At 32.1% G+C, this 21,151-nt stretch overlaps 4 protein-coding genes across 7 annotated transcripts; 2 read left to right on the top strand and 2 right to left on the bottom strand.

Moving 5' to 3' along the window:
- On the top strand, positions 1 to 908 carry LOC105125102 (uncharacterized). Its single transcript, XM_011025406.1, has one exon. It carries the CDS (start codon positions 9 to 11, stop codon positions 636 to 638), a length of 630 nt encoding a protein of 209 aa, XP_011023708.1. The 5' UTR covers positions 1 to 8; the 3' UTR covers positions 639 to 908.
- Positions 909 to 6,244: 5,336 nt separating this feature from the next.
- On the top strand, positions 6,245 to 9,400 carry LOC105125100 (serine/threonine-protein phosphatase PP1-like). The gene is made up of 4 exons (XM_011025405.1): positions 6,245 to 6,709; positions 7,675 to 8,234; positions 8,760 to 8,945; positions 9,024 to 9,400. The coding sequence occupies exons 1-4, from the start codon at positions 6,514 to 6,516 to the stop codon at positions 9,045 to 9,047; spliced, it is 966 nt and encodes a 321-aa protein (XP_011023707.1). The 5' UTR covers positions 6,245 to 6,513; the 3' UTR covers positions 9,048 to 9,400.
- Positions 9,401 to 10,817: 1,417 nt separating this feature from the next.
- On the bottom strand, positions 10,818 to 14,063 carry LOC105125099 (uncharacterized). Its single transcript, XM_011025404.1, has 5 exons — positions 13,888 to 14,063; positions 12,960 to 13,318; positions 12,248 to 12,579; positions 11,478 to 11,628; positions 10,818 to 11,139 (listed from the first exon to the last, which is right to left on the bottom strand). The coding sequence occupies exons 1-4, from the start codon at positions 13,955 to 13,957 to the stop codon at positions 11,493 to 11,495; spliced, it is 897 nt and encodes a 298-aa protein (XP_011023706.1). The 5' UTR covers positions 13,958 to 14,063; the 3' UTR covers positions 10,818 to 11,139; positions 11,478 to 11,492.
- Positions 14,064 to 18,173: 4,110 nt separating this feature from the next.
- LOC105125098 (auxin-repressed 12.5 kDa protein) lies at positions 18,174 to 20,151 on the bottom strand. Of its 4 annotated transcripts, XM_011025403.1 has the most exons (4): positions 19,922 to 20,151; positions 19,543 to 19,725; positions 19,192 to 19,236; positions 18,174 to 18,612 (listed from the first exon to the last, which is right to left on the bottom strand). In XM_011025403.1, the coding sequence occupies exons 1-4, from the start codon at positions 20,034 to 20,036 to the stop codon at positions 18,608 to 18,610; spliced, it is 348 nt and encodes a 115-aa protein (XP_011023705.1). In that variant the 5' UTR covers positions 20,037 to 20,151; the 3' UTR covers positions 18,174 to 18,607. The 4 variants fall into 4 exon arrangements, with proteins under 4 accessions (XP_011023705.1, XP_011023702.1, XP_011023704.1 ...); XM_011025400.1 differs by lacking the exon at positions 19,192 to 19,236 and having other exon boundaries at positions 18,174 to 18,535; positions 19,922 to 20,150; XM_011025402.1 differs by lacking the exon at positions 19,192 to 19,236 and having other exon boundaries at positions 18,174 to 18,532; positions 19,922 to 20,150.
- Between the last annotated feature and the right edge of the window lie 1,000 nt (positions 20,152 to 21,151).

Below are 21,151 nucleotides of genomic sequence, written 5' to 3'. Positions count from 1 at the left end.
GCAAAGCCATGTCTCCATTTGATCGTACGTTTCCTTCCCATAAACAAACTCTGTTCCTGTCTTCCCATAAAGAACAACCCAGGAAACCCAATCTAGAACTCCAAAGAAAGATGGCTTTGCCTTTACTATTTACAGCTCTTTGCCTCATTCTCATGCTTTCACAATCTTTACCATCATCATCTTTATTGCAAGAAACGAACTTTCTCGATCAAAACCCTACAGCCTATGAAATCCTGGGTGACTACAACCTCCCTAAAGGACTGCTTCCTAAAGGAGTTGTTGGCTATTCTCTTGACACAACAACAGGTAAATTCTCTGCATTCTGGAATGGAACTTGTAGTTTTTCTCTTGAAGGATCTTACCAGTTAAGGTACAAGTCAACTATCAATGGTTACATATCAAAAGGGAGGCTTTCAAGATTGGAAGGTGTTAGCGTGAAGTTGTTTTTTTTCTGGGTTGATATTATTGAGGTTACAAGAAACGGTGATGATCTTGAATTCTCTGTTGGAATTGCTGGTGCTGATTTCTCAGTTGATAATTTTGAAGAATGTCCTCAATGTGGTTGTGGTTTGAATTGTGGTGGTAAGACCAGGAAAGTGAGCAAGATTAGATCAAACCCTTTTTTATCCTCTTCTTAGAAAGATCTGTGTATTTCAATCATTGAATTGTTCTATTGGGTTTTTAAACCTGTGATTCTCGTTTGATTAGAATGAATTGAATTGGGTTGTAATTGTTATCGTAAACTGTCTCAAAATTCTCTCTTTCGTGTGGGCTGCCACAGGATTATGCCCTTTATTGCTGCTCCTTTTTTTATTAATGCCCATGTTTGTGGGATTAGAAATAGATCAGTGTAGAAACAATTGTGGAAATTTTTATTTTGGTTAAGGAATTTATTGAATTGTGCCTAATTCACAAAAGTTGTGTTGAAATTGAAATGAGGGTGCATGTCATTGAAATGATAATTTTTTGTGATGAAAATGATTGAAGGGTTTCTTGGTGGAATTTGATGGGAATGAAAGAGTAAGAATTTTCAGCATTTAGTCGGTGATGAGGTTTTCTTAACCTTTAAGAAATGGGGATGGCACTGTAATGAGGTTTGTTGTTATTTATTGTTCAAATCAAAGCTAGTTTTTTCCTTGAATCTTCTCCCTAGCTGTCATTTTTTAAGTTAGAAAAAGGGTATCCGTTGCCCAGTTCAAGGAACATGGAATAAAAAAAGAGCAGCATGCTTGAATTGGAATAATGGCTTTATTTGGTTGGCATTAACTGATAATACTTGTGCTTAACATGTTGAAATAATTCTAGTCCTGGTTTGTATGATCAGATGATTGCCTTTACTGTTTTTCAACTTGACAAGATTGCCAATGGAATGAGTTTTCCTTTCTGGTGATTTTGAATCGATTGAGTACTAAGTTATTGTAATGTTGGCATCGTATTAATTTGAATCTGCTACCAAATTGCGAGTGTTGGTGTATTTGTGCATTTGCTCCTGCATTTCCATGCCGTTGTGTTCTTACATTACTTAGGGAGGCGGGACAGAGTTATGTATCGGGTTGGTTCCAAATAAGGTTACCTTTTCTTTGCTTTCTATTAAAATTTAGTCTGTCTTTTCTTTTGTGCTATACCTGAAGAGTACCTTAGAGAAGTTATTGTCAGAATGGATAAGCCAGTGATGGCCTTTGATTTGCTCAAAAAGAATTTGAGTCCATTATTCTGCTATCTGCCAATGGCTTTTTTATTTGAGTACATTTAGGCGATGTCTCATTTTGCCTTCACTGCTTGCTTTTGATGAGGAAACCACCACAACCACTATGATTGTGATGCAGCCCGCTATATAGGTCCAGAAAATACTGCTTTTTACCAAGTTTTCTGGGTTAGAAATATGGTATTACCAATGTGTCTTCCTTCTCTTGTGATTTCCTGTTTGCTGTATTTTTTTCCTTAGCTTTTGAATCTACTTTCTATGATGCCTTCGGAGTGTATTCATGCTTGAAACTGGCAGTAGGCCTGCTGATATTATAGCAAACAAGTTCATGTGTTGCAAGAACATTGTAATCCATGCGATTTCTTCATATCTGCATATAGGCAAAATTCATGTTCTCAATGGCGTTGTACACATCCAGTTTGGATTTTGGAATGCTTTGATTGGGACTTATTTTACTTCCAACCAACTCCTACTTTTTTCTCCGGCATTGCATGCTTCAAATCAAGTGGAATGTAAAAGCCCTCTTCTAAATATTCATCATGCAAAGGGCCAACCCCGTTTCGTTTTTTTTTTTTTTTTCCCTTGTAAACCAAAAGCTTTTGAATTGTGAGGATTGTATTCAAAGCTGAATGTCTAACATGATGGATTGCAGAATATTGCCAGGTGAAGAAGAGACGTTAGATGATAAGCCATATTATTGATTAAAATTACAATCTGCTCATCAAACTTGCATAGTCCCAGAAATTATACTTTTGCGAGGTACGATCTTGTTCTCCATTGTAGCAAGAGACTGATAATATGGTTGTGCTAGTTGAGTCCATTCACAGTAAACAGGGAAGTCTCCCAACTAAGCTTATTTGGGCCAACAGGTTCTCTAACTTGCATCAGCCATTTTGCATGTTACCCTGTACTGTGGCCGTGCCAGACTGTATGTTGATGAGTTGACTTATCATCATCAGCTTCTATGTTTGTCACAGTTCATTTAAAAAGTTAATTAAATCCGAGGGGTGTTTTTCAGTCCTTGTGTTTATGGTTGCACGCAACAGGACAGACATTAATACTAGCAATTTGGCATTGATGGTTGTTGGGACAGGAAATCAGTGAAAATTTCCCTGGTTTTCCAGGGTAGAATGCACTCATTGTAAAGGAAATTACTCTGTCGGTTACTTGTCTGGAGTGGAGTATGCAGTCAACATCCACCTCTTATGTCATGCCATGCTTTTCGCTGAGTTCATAAAATGTAAATATTCCGGGAATTTCAGCTCAGAAGACCTTTTCCTTTTGACATGATGGCTTCTAATATGTGCACTCTTGTGTTTACCTTTCTTTATTATGCTGCCATGATTTCACCCTTAGCTTTTAAGCATTACTGTTAATGGATTTTTTGCTCTCTGAGGATCGTGCGTTGTATTTGGTTAGTGTGTTGTGATAGATTGGATAGGGACTTAAATATTTGAAATATATTCTCAAAATAGAAAATATTAGAGAATATATTTTCTTTTTTATTTTTAATACATCGGGTTTTTTTTTTGTGTTGTGGGATAGGAAATAAATGCTATAAATAAAGTTTTTTTTCTGGGATATTAGATGAATATGAGAAAAGCTTAAAAAATATTTTCTTATGAATATAAATAATTCAATTAAAATCCAATTGAAAAAAGAATTAGTTTATGAATCCACAAAAATCACTACAGCTAAAGCCAAAAGAAAACCGATACCGGATATTACTATTAGAGTTGTGATTCCAATATCAGCACAAAAATAAAATCATGAATCAATCCAATGAGCGAAGAGGGCCTCCTTCATGAACAATAAAGTAGAAGTCATTCTAGCTACCACGAGCTAGAATGGTGGCTATCAAAAATTGTGGATGCAGAGTCATGTTTGCACTAACCAGCCATTCGGCTTAAAGTTGGCCCTGCTTTTCATGACAGAAATGAAGAAGAAAAGTACTTACAGTTTGTAAAATAATATTTTTAATGTGTTTTTTAAATAATTTTAATGTATATATATATATATATATATATATATATATATATATATATTACACATCTTACTAAACACTTATCATTTTTATTTGGAGGAAAGTAATTTTTTAATATTTAATAATATTATAAAAAATAAATTAAAAATATTTTTTAATATTTGATTATGATATAGAAAATAAGTTAGAAAATAAATTATTAATATTTTATTTTTTTTATTTATTAAAATAATAATAAAAAATAAATCTTATAAATTAAAAGGTTAAATGAGAATGAAATTTAAAAAAATTAATTTCATAAATTATCTCAAATAAAATAAATAATAATTAAAATAATAGAGATTAAATCTAATAGATTAAAAAAATAAAAAATAAAAAATTTAATATTATAATAATAATAATTTTTATAAATTATTTTAAATAAAATAAGTAACAATCAAAAAATAAGAATTAAATTTAATAAATAAAAAATTTCAATTAAAAAAATAATTCTTTCTTCCAAAAAAAATATTTATTGCTTACAGGTCCCACATGATTTTTCATCCCCAGCACAAATAATAAAAAATAAGAAATTTTTGCTTTTAATACACTGTTAATGTTAACTGTAATGTTTAATGAAGAATGCAATTAACATAAATAGTATGTATTTGATATACTGTTTATGTGAATAATATAAAAAATTGCATTATTTATCTAAAAAATAATAAATAGCACAATTCATTATATATTAAGTTTTTCTAATTTTAATTTTAATTATAATTTTAATCAAATATTTATTTTTTTAAATTAATTTTAATAAAAAATAATTTTTTATAAAATAATTTTTTTCAAATAATAATTATAACATCTAACACAACATTGCTAGGGAAGGGCTGGCCACAACTCTGAAAAAGTCTCCTTCCCGAGGAAAATCTTGGACGTTTTGCTTTTGAAGAAAGATGCACTTACTTGGAAATCTAGCAGTTTGCAGATAAAATAATAGTTCTAAATTAACTGAGAGATCAACTTGGTTGAGGTCGTCCTGCAGCCATTAAAAAAATTCCACTCATCCACTTCCTTTTAAAAAAACTATAGTTTATATCATATTAAACTATAAAATAGTTTAGGATGTAGATTAATATACATGTGGTTGTAATTTTTAAAAAGTTGGTATACAAGTATAATTCCGATTAATCTGTAGAATGCCGTGAGTAATATAAACTCTACTTACCAACATTTTTTTTTTCCTGTTTTTGTGTTTTAAAATTATTTTTAACAAATTTAAAATTATTTATTATTTTGATATATTAATGTTAAAAATAATTTTAAAAAATAAAAATATATTTTTATATATTTTTTAAATAAAAAAATTTAAAAAAATAATAACAACCACACCCTTAAATATATATAATCATATATTTTGTTTTGTATGGATGCTAAATGTGTCTCGAACTACTTTTCCACGCACTGAAACTGAATCTCTCTAAGATTGATTTTTAAAATCTTAAATGATACAATCTGAGGCAGGACATCTTCGTTTACCATTGAAGCTTTCCTTTGAAAAAGTTGGGACTGAATATACTAATTAGTTGTGGCTCCTTGCACCCTTTAAAAAAAAAAAAAATGCTGCCCAAACCATTGAAAATGGGATAGAAATTGAGGTTGGAACTAGATACAACCTGACCATTAATAAGACTTATTTATAAAAGTTATTTTTTTCTTGTTTTTTATATATACCTTGTGCATAAATATTATTTTTTATTATATTGTTTGAACCTAGTAAATTAACTAAGAACTTTTCGGTCAAGAGAGTATTTGAGATTTTAATGTAAGATGTTTTTCAAAATATTTTTTTTATAAAAATATATTAAAATGAGTTTTTTGAAAAATTTATTTTTAATTTTAGCACATTATAATCATAAAAAATATTAATTTAATGTTTTTTAAGTTAAATATATTTAAAAAAAAAACACAGTCTAGATATCAATAAAAATCAATTTAGAATTAATCTAATTTGAATAACCAGTCGACTAATCAAATTGCAATAAAAATGGTTTTATTTTATTTTATTTTATTAAAATAATTAACTTGTATTCTCGTGAGTCGGGCGTAGCGGGCGGGTTGATAACTGAGCACACCACATCATGAAAACACACAATGACACGAACAAAACAAATGTATCATCAAAACATCGATTATGTATATATGTGTGAGACCTGTGACCTGCGAGAGAGACAAGACAGACAGGGAAAGGTAGGTAATGGCAATCAATCAAGAAAGAAAGAGCTGCAGTACACGTATTAACTGACTTTTCAAAATACGCGGTTTTTGTTACTGTCCTCTAACAAGTCTCTCTCTCTCTCTCCCAACCTTTCCTTTGAAGTTTGAAGGTTTCAACCTCCCTTGCCTTATTTGAATCTTGTTGGGCAGTTGGCATTGAAAAAATAGCTTTTTTAGAGTGTGAGAGAAAAGATTTATCAAGAAAATGACAACCCATATCCATTACTATTTGCTTCTATCTTGATCTATTATCCCCCCCCCCCCCCCAAACCCTTTTTTTCTTTAATTTTTTTTTTTTTTTTATTTTTTCCCCCCCCCCCCCCCAAACCGTCTCTTTCCTTAATTTATTTGCTTCTATTTCTGTTGATCAAAATACACCAACCCTTTTTCTCTCTGTGTAAATTCTTCATTTGATCCTTTATTTCGCTGTTCCAACACCAAAATCCATCTGGGGGTCCTTTATTTTCTTGTTCTAGGACTTAAATCTTGATTCTTTATAAGAAATTTAAAGAATTGGGTATTGATTTGTTTTGTTTTGGAGGTTAAGAAGAAAAGGAAGAAGAAGATGATGATGATGACGATGGAAGGGATGATGGATAAGGCAGTATTGGATGATATAATAAGGAGGTTGTTAGAAGGGAAAGGAGGAAAGCAAGTGCAGCTATCTGAAGGAGAGATCCGTCAATTATGTGTTAATGCTCGCCAAATCTTCCTTTCTCAGCCTACTCTCCTTGCGATTAAAGCTCCCATTCGAATATGTGGTTAGCACTCTCTCTCTCTCTTTTCTTCTATTGATAATGAATGGGTTGATTATCATCATGTCTGATGTGTGTTTATGCTTTTAATGTGAGATGATCGTGTGAGTTTTTTTATAGAAGACTGTTGAATGATTCCAGTAAAAGAGACATTTTTTAGCTTATCTATAGACATGGATCATTTGATGATTGGTTATGGCACGGCATGATTAATCTAATTTTACATAATTTTAGTTTGATTCTTGAAGGAATTGTAATGTTTGAGGTGAAGGGATTGGTGTTTTTATTCAGTTGGAAGGAATGGTAGGATTGATATTTTCGATTGGACTGAATGGAAGCAAGGATTACAATTATTAGTTTATGATTGGAGGAGGACATCTATCTTGTTACCAGTCATGTGTTTCTTCCGGGAGAGGATGGGGCAAAAGCTCATCCTCGTCCCAATCATTGATTACCGTCAAAACCTTGGTAGAGCATTGCCCGATTGGTAGCTACAGTTCCTTTAGAATGGAGAATCTGAAGTTCAAATCCATTCTCTGCAATTACCAATTTATCAAAAAGAAAGAAATTTGAAAATTGTGAGTGGTTTATGAACTCTGGTGAGGTCGGATTGGCATGTGCTTACACAAGTCTAAAAAATAAACAGAGAGCCTTAGAATCATAGTTAGCTTGGAACTGCCTCATAAATTTGAAAGGATATGTGCTGGTGGAAGAAGCTACCAAGTTCTTCAGTTATGGCCCATAAACTATGTGAAACACATGACAACCATTCGGTTGTGGAATATTTTGGTTGTTTGCTTCTAACTTCCTTTTCACCCTGGGAAGGATCTTGCTGCTCATTTGCAGTGGGGTACTGTAGTCATCATTTATCTTCTTTAACTCCACAATGTGGCAAAGCACTTTAGTCATCATTTGTCTCCTTAACTCCACTTTGGGCCCCTGCATATCTAATTTTTTCTGTCTTTTTACAGGTGACATACATGGGCAATATCAAGACCTCCTGAGGCTGTTTGAATACGGTGGCTACCCTCCTTCTGCAAACTATCTCTTCCTTGGGGATTATGTTGATAGAGGGAGGCAAAGTTTGGAGACTATATGTCTGCTTCTGGCCTACAAAATCAGACATCCCGACAAAATTTACCTCTTGAGGGGTAACCATGAGGATGCGAAGATCAATAGGATATATGGGTTTTATGACGAGTGTAAACGGAGATTCAATGTCCGGCTGTGGAAAATATTTACCGACTGCTTTAATTGTTTGCCTGTTGCTGCACTGATTGATGAAAAGATACTCTGCATGCACGGAGGCCTCTCTCCAGAGTTGGAACATTTGGGCCAAATAAAGGAAATTCAAAGACCTACCGAAATCCCAGATAGCGGTCTCCTATGCGATCTACTTTGGTCTGATCCTGATGCTAGGGTTGAGGGCTGGTCGGATAGTGATCGAGGTGTTTCATGTACCTTTGGACCTGATAAAGTTGCTGAGTTTTTGGATAAAAATGACCTGGATCTCATTTGCCGAGGTCATCAGGTGAGACAATTTCTTTTTAAGCAAGCTTTATACCCACAGAAACTGCAAAGTTGAAGAGGCAGCTTTTCCCAGCTTCCTTGGTTCTTTTCCCCTTGCAAATAACCAAATAAAACCTTGTAACTGGAGTATGTTGGATCATAATTTAGGAGATGCCTGTTTCTAAATATGTGTTGCCAAAAGCTTTTGCGTTACTTGGACTATTTTATCTAGAAATACTATGATGCAAAGAATAGTGATTGTCATTATTGCCCTACTGTTAAAGGTATGATTTTGTTCTCTATTGATGAAGCCCTTTAATTTACCAAACCTTACGTGTCTTTAAATCTAATATAAGATTGCTTTACAATGAAGAGTGAGAAAATATGCAAAACTATCATGATAATCAGTTACCTTACCAAAATATATAAAGATATGACTGATACTTCCATGTAGTTTGTAGCCCTCTGCATTTTATTTTATTTTATAATTTTGACCCAGAGCAACTCCAGCAATGATAACAGATGAAAGTTTTTTGCTATGTTTTAGGTGGTGGAGGATGGATACGAGTTCTTTGCCAAACGAAAATTAGTAACAATATTTTCAGCTCCAAACTATGGTGGGGAGTTTGACAATGCAGGTGCTGTGTTGAGCGTTGATGAATCCTTAGTATGTTCCTTTGAGATATTAAAACCAGTTCTACCAGCAAGCACTTCAAAGTTAACCCTTAAGAAGGTGCGTGCATAGTATATTAGAAATAGATCTTTCTCTCTTGCCCCCTCTAATCTCCTTTTCTTGTCCACGTTCAAACAGCCTCCAAAAGCCGGAAAGATCTAGTATGAGAAAAGGGCATTCAGGGATCTCTTCTTGTTTCAATTAGGATATTGACCAAGGCTCGGTTCTTGCAATGATTTGAATATCACATCGCCGGTTTATCTTCAGAAAGAAGCCTTTTTGTCTTGTTGAAATGTCACGTAACTCAATTTGCAGTGCAAATTGCTAGGAAAAAAGAATCTGCAAAAACAACAGCACATGCTATATGCTATGCCCAGGAACCAAAGTTGTTTTGTTGGATACTCTTTGGGAACTTCCTGTCTGGTCAATTAGCATATGCTGGTTGTAAGTAGTGATTGAGAATAGGTCTGATTTTTGTTGAGATGTTTGTGCAAGTTTACTCTATGGTTTGCTCAGAGAGTCATGTTTACTCTATGGTTTGTTCAGAGAGTCATGTTGATCTAATGGCAATCAAAATAGTTCTTCTCTGCCAGCTTGGTTGTGCCAGATTTTTCCCTCTTTGCAACTGAAGCAATTTCTGCTTCTTTTTCGTTTCATCTTGCTTCAAAATAACACATTCGATTTTAAAAATCTGAAGCATCAACATTCTCATGCAGACTAAATAGAGAAACGTTTCCCGAGTGATAAGCTGCTTGTTTAGGAGTTCTTGGTGGTTCTTGTGAATATTGAGTAACCTTGTACTGTTACTTGAGGACAAATTCCACACAATTTAACTTTGACATAAGCATCAATTGATGTCATTATGAAAGCTCATGATCCTAATCTGGATGTTCTAGCAAGTGGTAGGTTATTTACAAGGAACTTCTCATCACTTCCGTTTGTCTGGTATCTACGCAATTCAAACTAATCTTGAACTCTTCTCAAGTACTCTGCAATAGAATAGTGAATCAGACACGAGTGGCATTTCCTGGTGTAACAGATTATTGGACACGATGCAGAGTTTCATCAAATGCAATCACCATAAAAAATATATATGCAAAAAGAAAGGAAATTTATGGGTACCAGCACAAAAAGAAAGAAATTCACCTGTCTTTTTTCCCTGAAAAATAGTTTCCTTAAGTTTTCTTTGGGAATGTAGTATTTTTATAAAAGAAATTTTTAAAAATTATATCGTATTTTATGTTTGGTAATATCAAGAAAAATACACTTTATAATATTTAATTATGTCATAAAAATAGTTGGAAAATAACTTATTAATAATTTTTTAAAAAATTATTAAAATAATAAGTAACAAATCTTATAAATTAAAAGATTAAATAAAATTAAAATTAAAAAATCTAATTTTATAAATTATCTCAAATAAAATAAATAACAATTAAAATAATATAAATCAAATCTAATAGATAAAAAAAGTTAAAAGATGATAAATTTATAATTATAATAATTATAATTTCATCAATTATGTCAAATAAAATAAGTAACAATCTAAAAAATAATAAATAAATTTGATAAATAAAAAATGTTAATTAAAAAATAAAAATAAAAAATAAAAACTATAAAAATAAAAACCAAAGTTAATATAAAAATCAAATTTTAATAGATGAAATTAAAAAAAAAAACAATACAAAATATTTAACAATTAAAAATCTAAAAATCAAATTTGATATAATCAACAAATAATATAACATTACTAAATTTTTTACACCTTCTAAAAACTGTTTTTTCCTCAAAATAAAAAAAAAATACTTTTATAAAAATCAAGTTAAATTTATTAACTAGAAAGTGTTTTTTTCTCAAAATAAAAAAAAAATAGTTTTTTATTGATCATGACAGAAAAATTTTAAAAATGATTTCTTTCCTTCAAAGTTTTGGGATTATTCAATATTTTATGACCCTACACCAGTAGTATTGTCTTATACATCCTGTATTGTAGAAGCAACTCAGAAATTCTTTGAAAGGGTATGAAAAAGACTTGTTTATCTCATACCAAGAGATTTTTTTATATACAAAACACCAACAGGTTCAGATCGACAACTGTTATAGCAAAACTGCAGGACACATGTAATCCTAATTTCTGTTTCCCACCCCAATCATCGAAGCTTAACAAATATACATCAGTCAATCCTGAGATTGTGTTGTTGAAGTTCTTGATAGCTTCCAGCTAGATATCAGGGCAGCTTATTCCAGAATGGATCTGCAAAACGTGTAGTTGCATGTTTGTGGTAAGAAATTCTTTAGAAGAAAATGAGAATGAAGAGAAATATTTATCTGAATCGTATTTGTTACGTGCTGAACTGGTCAAGAACGTTAACACTTATCCAAGCCCCGTAATTTCTTTATCAGGATTTTGGAAAGAAAGAGAGAAGGGAAGAAATTCAGGAAATAGTTTCACTCACTCAAACTGGTGGCAATAGCTTTTATAAGAAACCTATGAACTCATGTATGCTTCTTTAATTGTTTTTTTTTCTAACAAGAGAGAATGGAATAACAGATGATTAACGACATAAGAGTAATTCTAATAGCATCGCTCACCTGTAAATTAAAATATCATCTTCGAATTCCTTTCCTATTCACTAAACTATCAGGAGAATTCTGGCTCATCCGGCCATCCAATCTCCTTGCAGCTATTGCAGCTCTTTGAATAGCTGCAAGCTTTTGGCGCTGACTATGACTCTTCCTTTTACTGCATGGTCGGCAAAATATATTAAAAAACAAACGATGAAATATTTCATTATTCACTAGTGCTAATATGATGACAACAAACAATCAACTTCACAGCCATGATTACACGGGGAAAAAAGAAAGATAGCATGGATGATTTATGAAGAAAAATGAGTTACACATTATGATATCTATAGTGTATTTGATGTCTCCTATATGCTGTTAAGTAATATGTATTTACTGACGCGTGCTTGACAGGAAGCGAACTTCACTAAGCTTTCTGAATACACACAACACACTGCTAAAAGCCAAAGATGTCACCTACATGGATGATAGGTCTAAGGTGCTCAGAAGTGGTGTTCTAATTTTTAAAGAAAAGCATGAAAAATGAAGCCTATATTTTCTGTAACATTGGCTCCTTTAGGGGTTGTTATCCATTTTGAAAGCAGGAACCTTTTATTTAATCTTTATTTGGTGTAACTACTTCAGCCAGATGAAAGGGAATATTGTGGACATTATCTCTATAGTAATCCTATTTTCTTAGGAACTAAAATGATGACTGAAAAGTGAAAACCAAAAAGCTATGTACGGAGTCTTGAAGATGTTGAAGATGTAAAAAGGCAAGAATATATTAGTCTAACCTCATAAACAAGAGGCCTGCAGTGAGAACTAAACCTCCTACTGCCCAAGAAACTTTTTCACCAAATTGCATTTCCTGCACCCACTGCTGTAAATCTTCCACGAACCCTAAATTCTCAACTTTCTGGGTAAACTCGGATTGTGGAGACCTCCATGAATCGGAGATAGAATCAAGACTGGCTCTACCACCATAGCAAGACACCTCTTCTACACCAACATATGCATCAGACAGCTTAACAGCAAAACCTGCAGCATGGCAGAGCTCTGTGCCATTGGAGAACCATTCAACAGCTTGTCCACAAACAAAGTCATTTACTCCACACGGTGCTATGACCTGATAGGTGAAATCCAATCAGGAAATTGATTTTCTCAGACATTCTGGTGGGAGAAATTAAGAACCCTCAAATTGTTATGATATTTAACAGGCCTAAACAGAATGCTAGTCTACCATGCAAACATAAAGGATGATACATACCATATTATTTTCTTTAACCACATTTGAGAAAAGTTAGTTGATGGACTCATTAATTGAACTAACGAGTTCTCAGACCTTACGCAAGCACTAATCATTGAACACATCAAATGCAATTCTCATTTCAAATGAATGTAAACACTGTAAGCTAATCTGATATCCAAACTGGACAAAAAAGGTGAAATCTTACACCAGAAAACTCAAAAATCCAAACTGGACAAAAAAGGTGATTCTGCTCTCACCCGTTTATTTGCATCCATAGAGAAGTAAGCACTAGCACAAGCTTGATAGACTCTGTCACAAAAAGAGGCGCATATAAGAGGAGGTCCAGGCTGAACACCAATTTGGGGATCACAAATTGAACATTCCAACAATTCCCATAATTGCAAGCACTCCTGGCTGGCTTCTCCAGTTGAAGCCAGCCTCCTAACAGACAGGGAGGCAGGATACGTCTGAGCTACATCGCAACAAGTCTTTTTGTTAAACAGCCTACAAAGGGTCAAATCTCTTGCACCCTTGCCTACCTTCTTTGGAGGTTTCCCTTCCGATGAATACGGCGGAAAGCGACCACCTTTAGAAACACATACTCTAGCATTTTTTCCTACATTAACAAAGTGAACCATTGTGATGGTCAAACCCTGCAATTCTTGAGGGAAATCCAATTCCTGGCACTCAGGTTCGTTTTAAAACAGAAATGAGAGTCTGAATTTAATTCATCAGCAAATTTTATCTCAATAGAATTCACTTCTTACAAACCAGTCCAAATACATTTCAATGGACACGTAAACAGCAGGCTTTCAAATAAAAATGCAACTTTCTGCACCAAAAAAGAGAGTAAAATTTTCAGACAAAGACCATCACCCATTATTTAACAAAACAAGTTTCCAACTTTTCAAGTGTCCTGTAAACAGAAGGCCTAAACAACCTATTCAACTATTCGGCTTCAAATACAGTAATTCTGTGTCTCAAAACGAAAGCAAAATTTCTTATCTTTTAATTTTCTAAATGGTAAATCACACACCAAAACTAGGACCCAACAAGTGAGTTTCTGTACCAACATCAATAGATTACAAGTGGGTTCTCTAAAATCAACACAAATAACAAATCAAGGGACAAAATTGGAGAATAAAGGAACCCATGAAAAGGAATTAACGAAGAAAGAATCTTTACCAGAGGAGAAATGGATTTGCAAGTGAAAAAGAAGCAGAAAAATCAAGGACCCACAATATTTTCTCTTCATTTTTTACTTTTCGAGCTTCGAATTGACTTAGAATTTGAGAGAGGAACTACCTCCTCCACAAACGGTGGTGAATGATCGCACAAAAATGGAAGAATTTGTGTGGTTTTTAGGACACCCGGCTGATATGAATTTGGATTCAATGGGCTGGATTGAGCCTGGATTTAAAAAAAAAAAATTGAATTCAGTCTGGTCCATAAAGAGGATAGTTGAAGGCCCATGTTCATGTGTAAATTGAATAAATTTGTTTCCATGCGAAGACACATTGGGCTCGTACTATTTATTTGTATCATTATTTCATGTGTCAAAGATGATTACATTCCCTGCACAGTGTTCCGTCACTTGCATGGTTTTTATGTGATAACTGATAAGTATAGAATACTCGTATTTGTTCGGTAGCTTTTATTTTTTAAATTATTTTTATATCTAAATAAATATTTTTCAAATACATATAAATAAATATTATTATAAGGTATTTTCAATTGAAAATCTTTTTTATAAACTTTATAAACGTTATAAACATTTTACATCTACTTAATAAGATAATAGTTGCAAAATTTAATTTGAGAGTGGGCTAGAAAAAAGAAACTAGATTATTGGATTATTAGGCAGCCAGTGAATCATCGTATTAAATTAGATTAATAATTTTATTAAAATGGTATTGTTGTGTTTTGTTTTTTTTTTTTTTTTTTTGTTTTTGTGGGGGGGGGGGGGGGGGGGGGGGGGACAATTATTTATTGGTAACCTAATCATGTTTATGTTTGGGCAGGATTTTGTCAAGTCAATTTGATCCGTAGATTTTTTTTTTTTTCAATTCAACATAAAACAATCCAAATTGGTCTTTAAATTGCAGGTTTTCTTGATAAATACTTGATGCAGTAATTATGAATAATCTTTCATATCTTTTGATAAACATTGTTTTTTAACTCCTGCTACACCACGAATTGGATTATTTTTTAAATTTAAAAAAAAATATAAAAATATTATGAAGTTAAAATTTTGATTTATATTGGCTAAAAAAACATTTAAAATACCTAAATGGTGATCCGTTAAACATTATTTTTTAAAAAAATTATATTAAGATACTAAAATTACCTGGAGTAGTTATAGTTACCTTATAAAACCTACAATGTAAAATATAGAATTATGATAAAATAATAGAACTCGTACCTAAAAAAACTAGAAAGCTTAATTATAATAAATAGGGAGAAAAAAAATATATTTTAAAAAATAATTCAAATAAACCAATATTAATAGTTGATGCAATACCGTAGACTAAGACAGATTTTTCATAATAAAAAAAAAAAGTTAATGCAATGGTAGAAATTCTAAAGAAATACATGAAATATGAAATTTGAGTCATTAAATCAAATGAATTTAATAAGTTTGGTTAATTTAATAATATACGTGTGTTTAAAAGACAAATCTAATATAATAACATGAAAAATTAACCAAAACTATTAATCTTTTAAAATCATAATCTATAAAATTTTATATTCGGGCTTAAGGAAAGAACCTAATTTTTAATCAATTTAATGTTAAATAATAAAATTAAAAAAAATCAATAAAAAAACTTGTTCATACAAAAAAATAATAATAAAAACACTTCTATAAAATTAACAAATATGAACAAACAAATTGATAAAAATATTATATTGGTACATTATGATGAATTCTTTCGACTGAATATGCCCTCACAGTATCTATTAATAAACACTTACAAAAATACTCACTTAATATACACTAAAAATATTATAATGAAAAAAAAAAGCTTAAGAGTTTAATAACATGTTATTTTTACAAGCAAAATTATCAATAGATTTAAATCTATCAATTAAATCCATCAATTATATTTAGCATGATAGGTAATGAACTAAGACTTTTTATTTAGCAAATATAACACTCTATGTTATTTTTGAATAATTTATTTCTTATATGATCATAAATTGATGAATTCCTCACAAGCAATATCATTAATTTTTACTATCCAAAAAATTACAATTGATTGAATCTCACGTAATATGATCCAAGAAAGAGTTGATTAGGAAAATTTGAATTATAATGTAATTATACTTATTATCTAGATTTACAACAACAATTATAATTTTTAATTTCATAGTTAGTTCAAACTAAAAATTTGCCCAAAGTTTTTTGACATTATTCTATGTCGTCCTTGCGGATTGGATCATCCATGTAATATACAAAAAGAAACTCTAGATATTTGATATCTTTCTCTTTGAATGAGATCTCAATTCCAGCGACAGTTTCTTTAGATATCTTACAACTAGAATTCCTTTTTCTTTTCCGATCCAGTTCCTCCACCACCACGAACCCTAGTTAGATTCAGACATGATACACTTTTTTGTTATTGGGAGAACCCAAGTACTCTTTTTCAGATTCCAATCTTGCGATATAAATTAGAACATGCTATATAAATTTTGTTTTTTTTTTTTTTACTTATAGATTTTATATTTAACAAGGTATAACTAACCTTGTGGTATATTTTTTATACTCTCCTTTTGTGAATTTATTTTCATTAGATAATGGTTTCTTTTTCTAATAATACTGTGTCTTGAAAAGGACTTTCATCATCACATTCTTATCAAGCCTTATTGATTTTTTTTTAGAGTTTTGCATCGTTTTTACGAGTTACTTGGTCGCGTGATCAAGAAATTTTTATATTTAAATCTTCTTATCATAAGAAATAATTTTTTTAATTTTCAAATGTTTTAAAACACATATAAAAATTATTTAATTATTTTTATTTTCCAAAATACTTAATTTTATTATATATTTCTCTTTAATCATAATAAAGATATAATTTATATATTAGATTTATCAATTAGAAAAGAATGCGAGTATTTACCTTAAATTTACCAAGTCTAGTTGTAAAAATATAATATCTTTCAAATTCAAAGGTTAAAAAATTCTATTGAAAAATAAAAATTAAATTTAATAAAAAATAAATATAGATGAAATCACATAAAAAATAATTATATAAATTATTTCAAATAAATAATAATAATTAAAAAATTAAGAATTAAATCTGAGATATTGAAAATTGATGAAAGATAAAATTAGAAAAAAAAATTTAATTCAAGATTTTTTTAAATAAAATAACTAAAATTAAAAAAAAATACAACTACATTCGGAAGAATAAATTGAAAAACTACCTGATTTTTTTAGATGCAACACGTAAATCGAGGCAGATGAGAGAAAAATAAAAAGAAATAAAAATTAAACTGCTGTCAAACCCCATGCACCTGACACCTAGCGAGAAAGAAAATGCACAGAAGAATTGAATGGTGCATAAAAATAATGATTTTGACCTGCAGTCATTCACACTTGTAAGTGGCGGAGTAACCGCTTTTTGAGTTTTTTATTTTACTTATTAAAAGATCAAATTAATCTTAATTATAGACTCATGTTGCCATGCTTCGAGAATACATGCTTATAATGTGAAACCCAAGAATGTCCCTAAATTGCACTTTAAGTTTTTTTTTTTTGGCTTCTAAATGTATTCAATTAATTTAATTTTTAAAACACAAAAAAAGATGGAGATGCCACTTTACAATCCTACATTGATAGATTATCCATGAAAACACAAATTTAAGACAAAAGCATAACTTCACTGATTGTTCTCTGTTAATTTGTTTTATGCACGGACATTTTAGATTTGCCTAATTTGATTTTATACAGAAATCCTATCCAAATAGATGTTTTTTTAAGATTTTTTTTCTTGCAACTTCTTTTAAATTCGAGCACAAGATAATATAGTTAAAAATGAACCTTTATACTACTCAGTCAAGCCCTCAATTCTCCTTTCCCTCCAAAATAGTTTATATATATATATATATATATATATATATATATATATATCGTCCAAATTGATTTCTTCCAACCTGATGGCTCTTCAACAACAAATAAAGCCACTAAGAGTGTCGTGGTCCCTCCACTTGATTCAGAGCCAAGCCCCACTTTAGCGTTGACAACATGATACTTATCATGCCCCTCTTATCAAATTAGAAGGAAAGCAATAACAAGTTATCATTTCATCAGAGCCACCAAGCTGAAAGCCCACCATCCATCCTTGATGCTCACTCTCACCATAGCAGCCTCAACTACTACATTTATTGGCTTTTACTTTATCAAACACTTACCGTCTAGACTTGCACCATAACGCTGCTAGCTCCCACTCACACAGAAAGGGCAAGCAAAGGACGAAAATGAGAAGAGCTACAAATACAGATAGACAACGAGAAGCTGCATCGTGGAATACCAACTCTACATATATATTACAACTCACCACCAGTTTCACTGGCCATCAACACGAAGGCATAAGGTTCGAAACGCAGCAGTTTTATCAACTACACAAAAACACGCACTTGGATATACTACTTCACTACAAACCCAAACAAACAGGACGTAGAGAGGTGAGAGAATACGTGGAGATGCCGGAGAAGATGTAAAAGGCTCATATATCATTCGCCGTAAGGAGAAGTAGGAATTCTGGGTCCAATCTCGGTTGTCTTCTCGTATGCGTCCGACGTAGACCTTCTTCGAAACCGAAAGGACTCTCTGCTTCCTTAACAAAATACAATCGGTTGAAGTCAGTGACCACCAGGTTCACTCATCCTCACTTCTCCCACATTATCAGTCTGGTAGGTAACAAAAGAACGTGCAAGGTAGGTAACGAAACCATGTGGCTAGCTAGACTTCTATAGAGAGCAATTAATGAGACAACAACAGGCTACCAAGCACCACAGAATCAATTAAACTATCCTCAACAATATATATATATATATATATTCCCACCAGCAAAGCATAGAAAATCAATAGAATTATGGAAGTAGCAATTATCATAATGTGGCAATATGGGATGCCTTGCACCAACTTTTTACAGAGTAATTAATCTTATTGTGTTCGAACTAAAACCAGTAACATCCCAAACTTCAGAAACATCCCACGTCCTGTGTTTCATTCAGTAGTGACATCCCATTAGTTATTGATAGTTTTCATTTCTTTGTAAGATCATGTTGACGTTGTCAATTAAAGGCTACTAGTTCTTAACTAAATTAATCGTATTAAAAAATATATATATTTCACCTAATCCAAGTGATGATACCTAGATTGACTAGCAAATAGTTTCATTTTAACTTCATCATGAACATATGATATTCATCAAAAATGAACTGTACTATATATTATTATAGTCCACAAAAAAAATGTCTACCTACCATTATCCATCACACGTAATCTTGATGTGATATGCCAACCAAACCCTAAATAAAATGCGGATGCCAAGTTAAAAATTAGTAACATTAATATCAAAATTATTAATGTAGGGCATTGATCAATAGCATCTCATGCATAGTTGAACGTTGAAAGGGACATGAATGTCATTATCTAAAACGGCAACATGAATGTCATTATCTAAAACGGCAATCAAGCAAACAAACACACAACTTGCATCACCCCACCAAATTAAACAATCACCGTAGTACACTTAACCCCGTAAATGACAAAACTACCCTTATTCTCCGCTTTTTTAGGAGAGAAGGAAAAACCGAAGGGCATTATTGTCTTACCAGAGAAAGGAGACAGCGGAGGAGAAGAACCAGCTGGTGACGCCGGGGGAGTGGCAGAGGAGCCGTTATTCTGGTATCCCGGTGGTCTTACTATCATGATACTCCTTGTCACTTTCTTCGTCTCCTCCGTCGTCGCTTCACCACCGTACGACCTCATCACGCTACCACCACTACCATCAGATTCTATTCATAACAAAAAAGATTATTTAAAAAATCAAAATTAGATTGTGATGAGATTCGAATCTTCTTTACGGCGTGCAAAGGAAAAAAAAAATATTATTCCAATTCTCTTATTTACAGGAACCGTCCGACTCGGATAAGTTGATTTCATCATTTTATTATGGTTCATGATCGTCGTGGCAAGAATTGGTTTGCGTACCCTTGCCGGAGTTTGGCCGGAGGCCGTAGCTCGGTTTCTTCCGGAGCTTCCCGAGGCCGTTGTCCGGAAGAGGACCAGCAACGGTGTCGTCCCAGAGATGATCAAGAAGACTCATGGCGCACGTTAGAAAAAGAAAAAAAAAACGACGAAATTTGAGGAAAGAGACACCGACCGTTTACAAATACGGCGTAGTTTTAGGCTAGCAGCGGATAAAGGGAGTGAACTTAGGGAGAGGAGAGCAGCATTTAAAGAGGAAGTGGGGCGTTAAGGTTCAAGCCAGTCTGGTTAAGGGTCGAGCTAGTCTGGTTATATCTGGACCGTTGATTTGGATCAAGAAGCGATGAAGTGAAGTGGCAAATGAATGGATTGGACACGTTTGCGAAGATAAGATCGATGCGAAATGTGGGGCCCGGATGCCGGAGATCTAAAGGAAAGAGGTGAGACGTGGCGTGTCACGTGATGGGAGGTCATTATCTACATTAGAAATACGAAAATTTCCTTAGCCTTGTCCAAATTTATAATTCTTGGGGTTGGTACTGGATTTTATTACCGTATTGCCACTGAAGATTCTTTAGCCGCCTTTCGATAAGTTGAATCGGAGTTTTGACGTGATAGGAGAAGAAGCTTTTTTTTATTTTTGTGGGAATGATTAGAATTTCAAAAGTTTTCACGCCAAGGAAAATATATATATATATTATTATTATGTCATAAGCCAAACAAATTTTGATTGGGCAAAAAAAATAATTTTTGTGATTTTTCTTTTTTATCTTTTCTTTAAAAAATAACTTTATAAATATATTGATTTTAAAAGTTAATTTGATGAATGATGATTTAATTATCTACTTATATCGACTATAAATTGAATTTAACAACTATATTTGTAAATAAAAATTCAAGGTTGGAAAATATTATAATTAAAAAATTAAAAATGTATTCTTAAAATATTGGATAAGTGATAACTTGATTTGTCTCTCATGTTGCTGTTATTTTGGATTTAGATTTTAATGAGAATTATAGAGAAGGAAATATATTGTAATTACAGTAATTAGGATGTGACGTAAAACATGATAATAAAAATTATTTATTTATAATATACCGATTACCGAGGCTAACATAAATGTTTTATAAAAACAAAAATACTTTGTTAGAATTTAACTAATCAGCAAAGTTATATGTTTCTAGTTTGGTATATGATGCATGATGTAATGTGTTTTCTAGTTGTATGTTATA

This window comes from Populus euphratica, unplaced genomic scaffold (genome assembly GCF_000495115.2).
Source record: "Populus euphratica unplaced genomic scaffold, PopEup_1.0 scaffold28.1, whole genome shotgun sequence".
NCBI classification, from domain to species: domain Eukaryota; kingdom Viridiplantae; phylum Streptophyta; class Magnoliopsida; order Malpighiales; family Salicaceae; genus Populus; species Populus euphratica.
The sequence above is the reverse complement of the archived record's forward strand: the minus strand, read 5'-3'. Positions and strand labels throughout refer to the sequence as shown.

Bases quoted from the DNA above. Each gene is read 5' to 3' on its own strand.
- LOC105125099 (XM_011025404.1), bottom strand. From the start codon at position 13,957: ATGAAGAGAAAATATTGTGGGTCCTTGATTTTTCTGCTTCTTTTTCAC. The intron at 12,580-12,959 runs GTGAGAGCAGAA...TTCACCTATCAG, and splicing joins CTATGGATGCAAATAAACGG to GTCATAGCACCGTGTGGAGT. The intron at 11,629-12,247 runs GTTAGACTAATA...CCGACCATGCAG, and splicing joins GCAGGCCTCTTGTTTATGAG to TAAAAGGAAGAGTCATAGTC.
- LOC105125100 (XM_011025405.1), top strand. From the start codon at position 6,514: ATGATGATGATGACGATGGAAGGGATGATGGATAAGGCAGTATTGGAT. The intron at 6,710-7,674 runs GTTAGCACTCTC...GTCTTTTTACAG, and splicing joins AGCTCCCATTCGAATATGTG to GTGACATACATGGGCAATAT. The intron at 8,946-9,023 runs GTGCGTGCATAG...ACGTTCAAACAG, and splicing joins CAAAGTTAACCCTTAAGAAG to CCTCCAAAAGCCGGAAAGAT.
- LOC105125102 (XM_011025406.1), top strand. From the start codon at position 9: ATGTCTCCATTTGATCGTACGTTTCCTTCCCATAAACAAACTCTGTTC.
- LOC105125098 (XM_011025400.1), bottom strand. From the start codon at position 20,036: ATGAGTCTTCTTGATCATCTCTGGGACGACACCGTTGCTGGTCCTCTT. The intron at 19,726-19,921 runs GTACGCAAACCA...TGTTATGAATAG, and splicing joins CCGGCCAAACTCCGGCAAGG to AATCTGATGGTAGTGGTGGT. The intron at 18,536-19,542 runs GTAAGACAATAA...TTGTTAAGGAAG, and splicing joins TCCGCTGTCTCCTTTCTCTG to CAGAGAGTCCTTTCGGTTTC.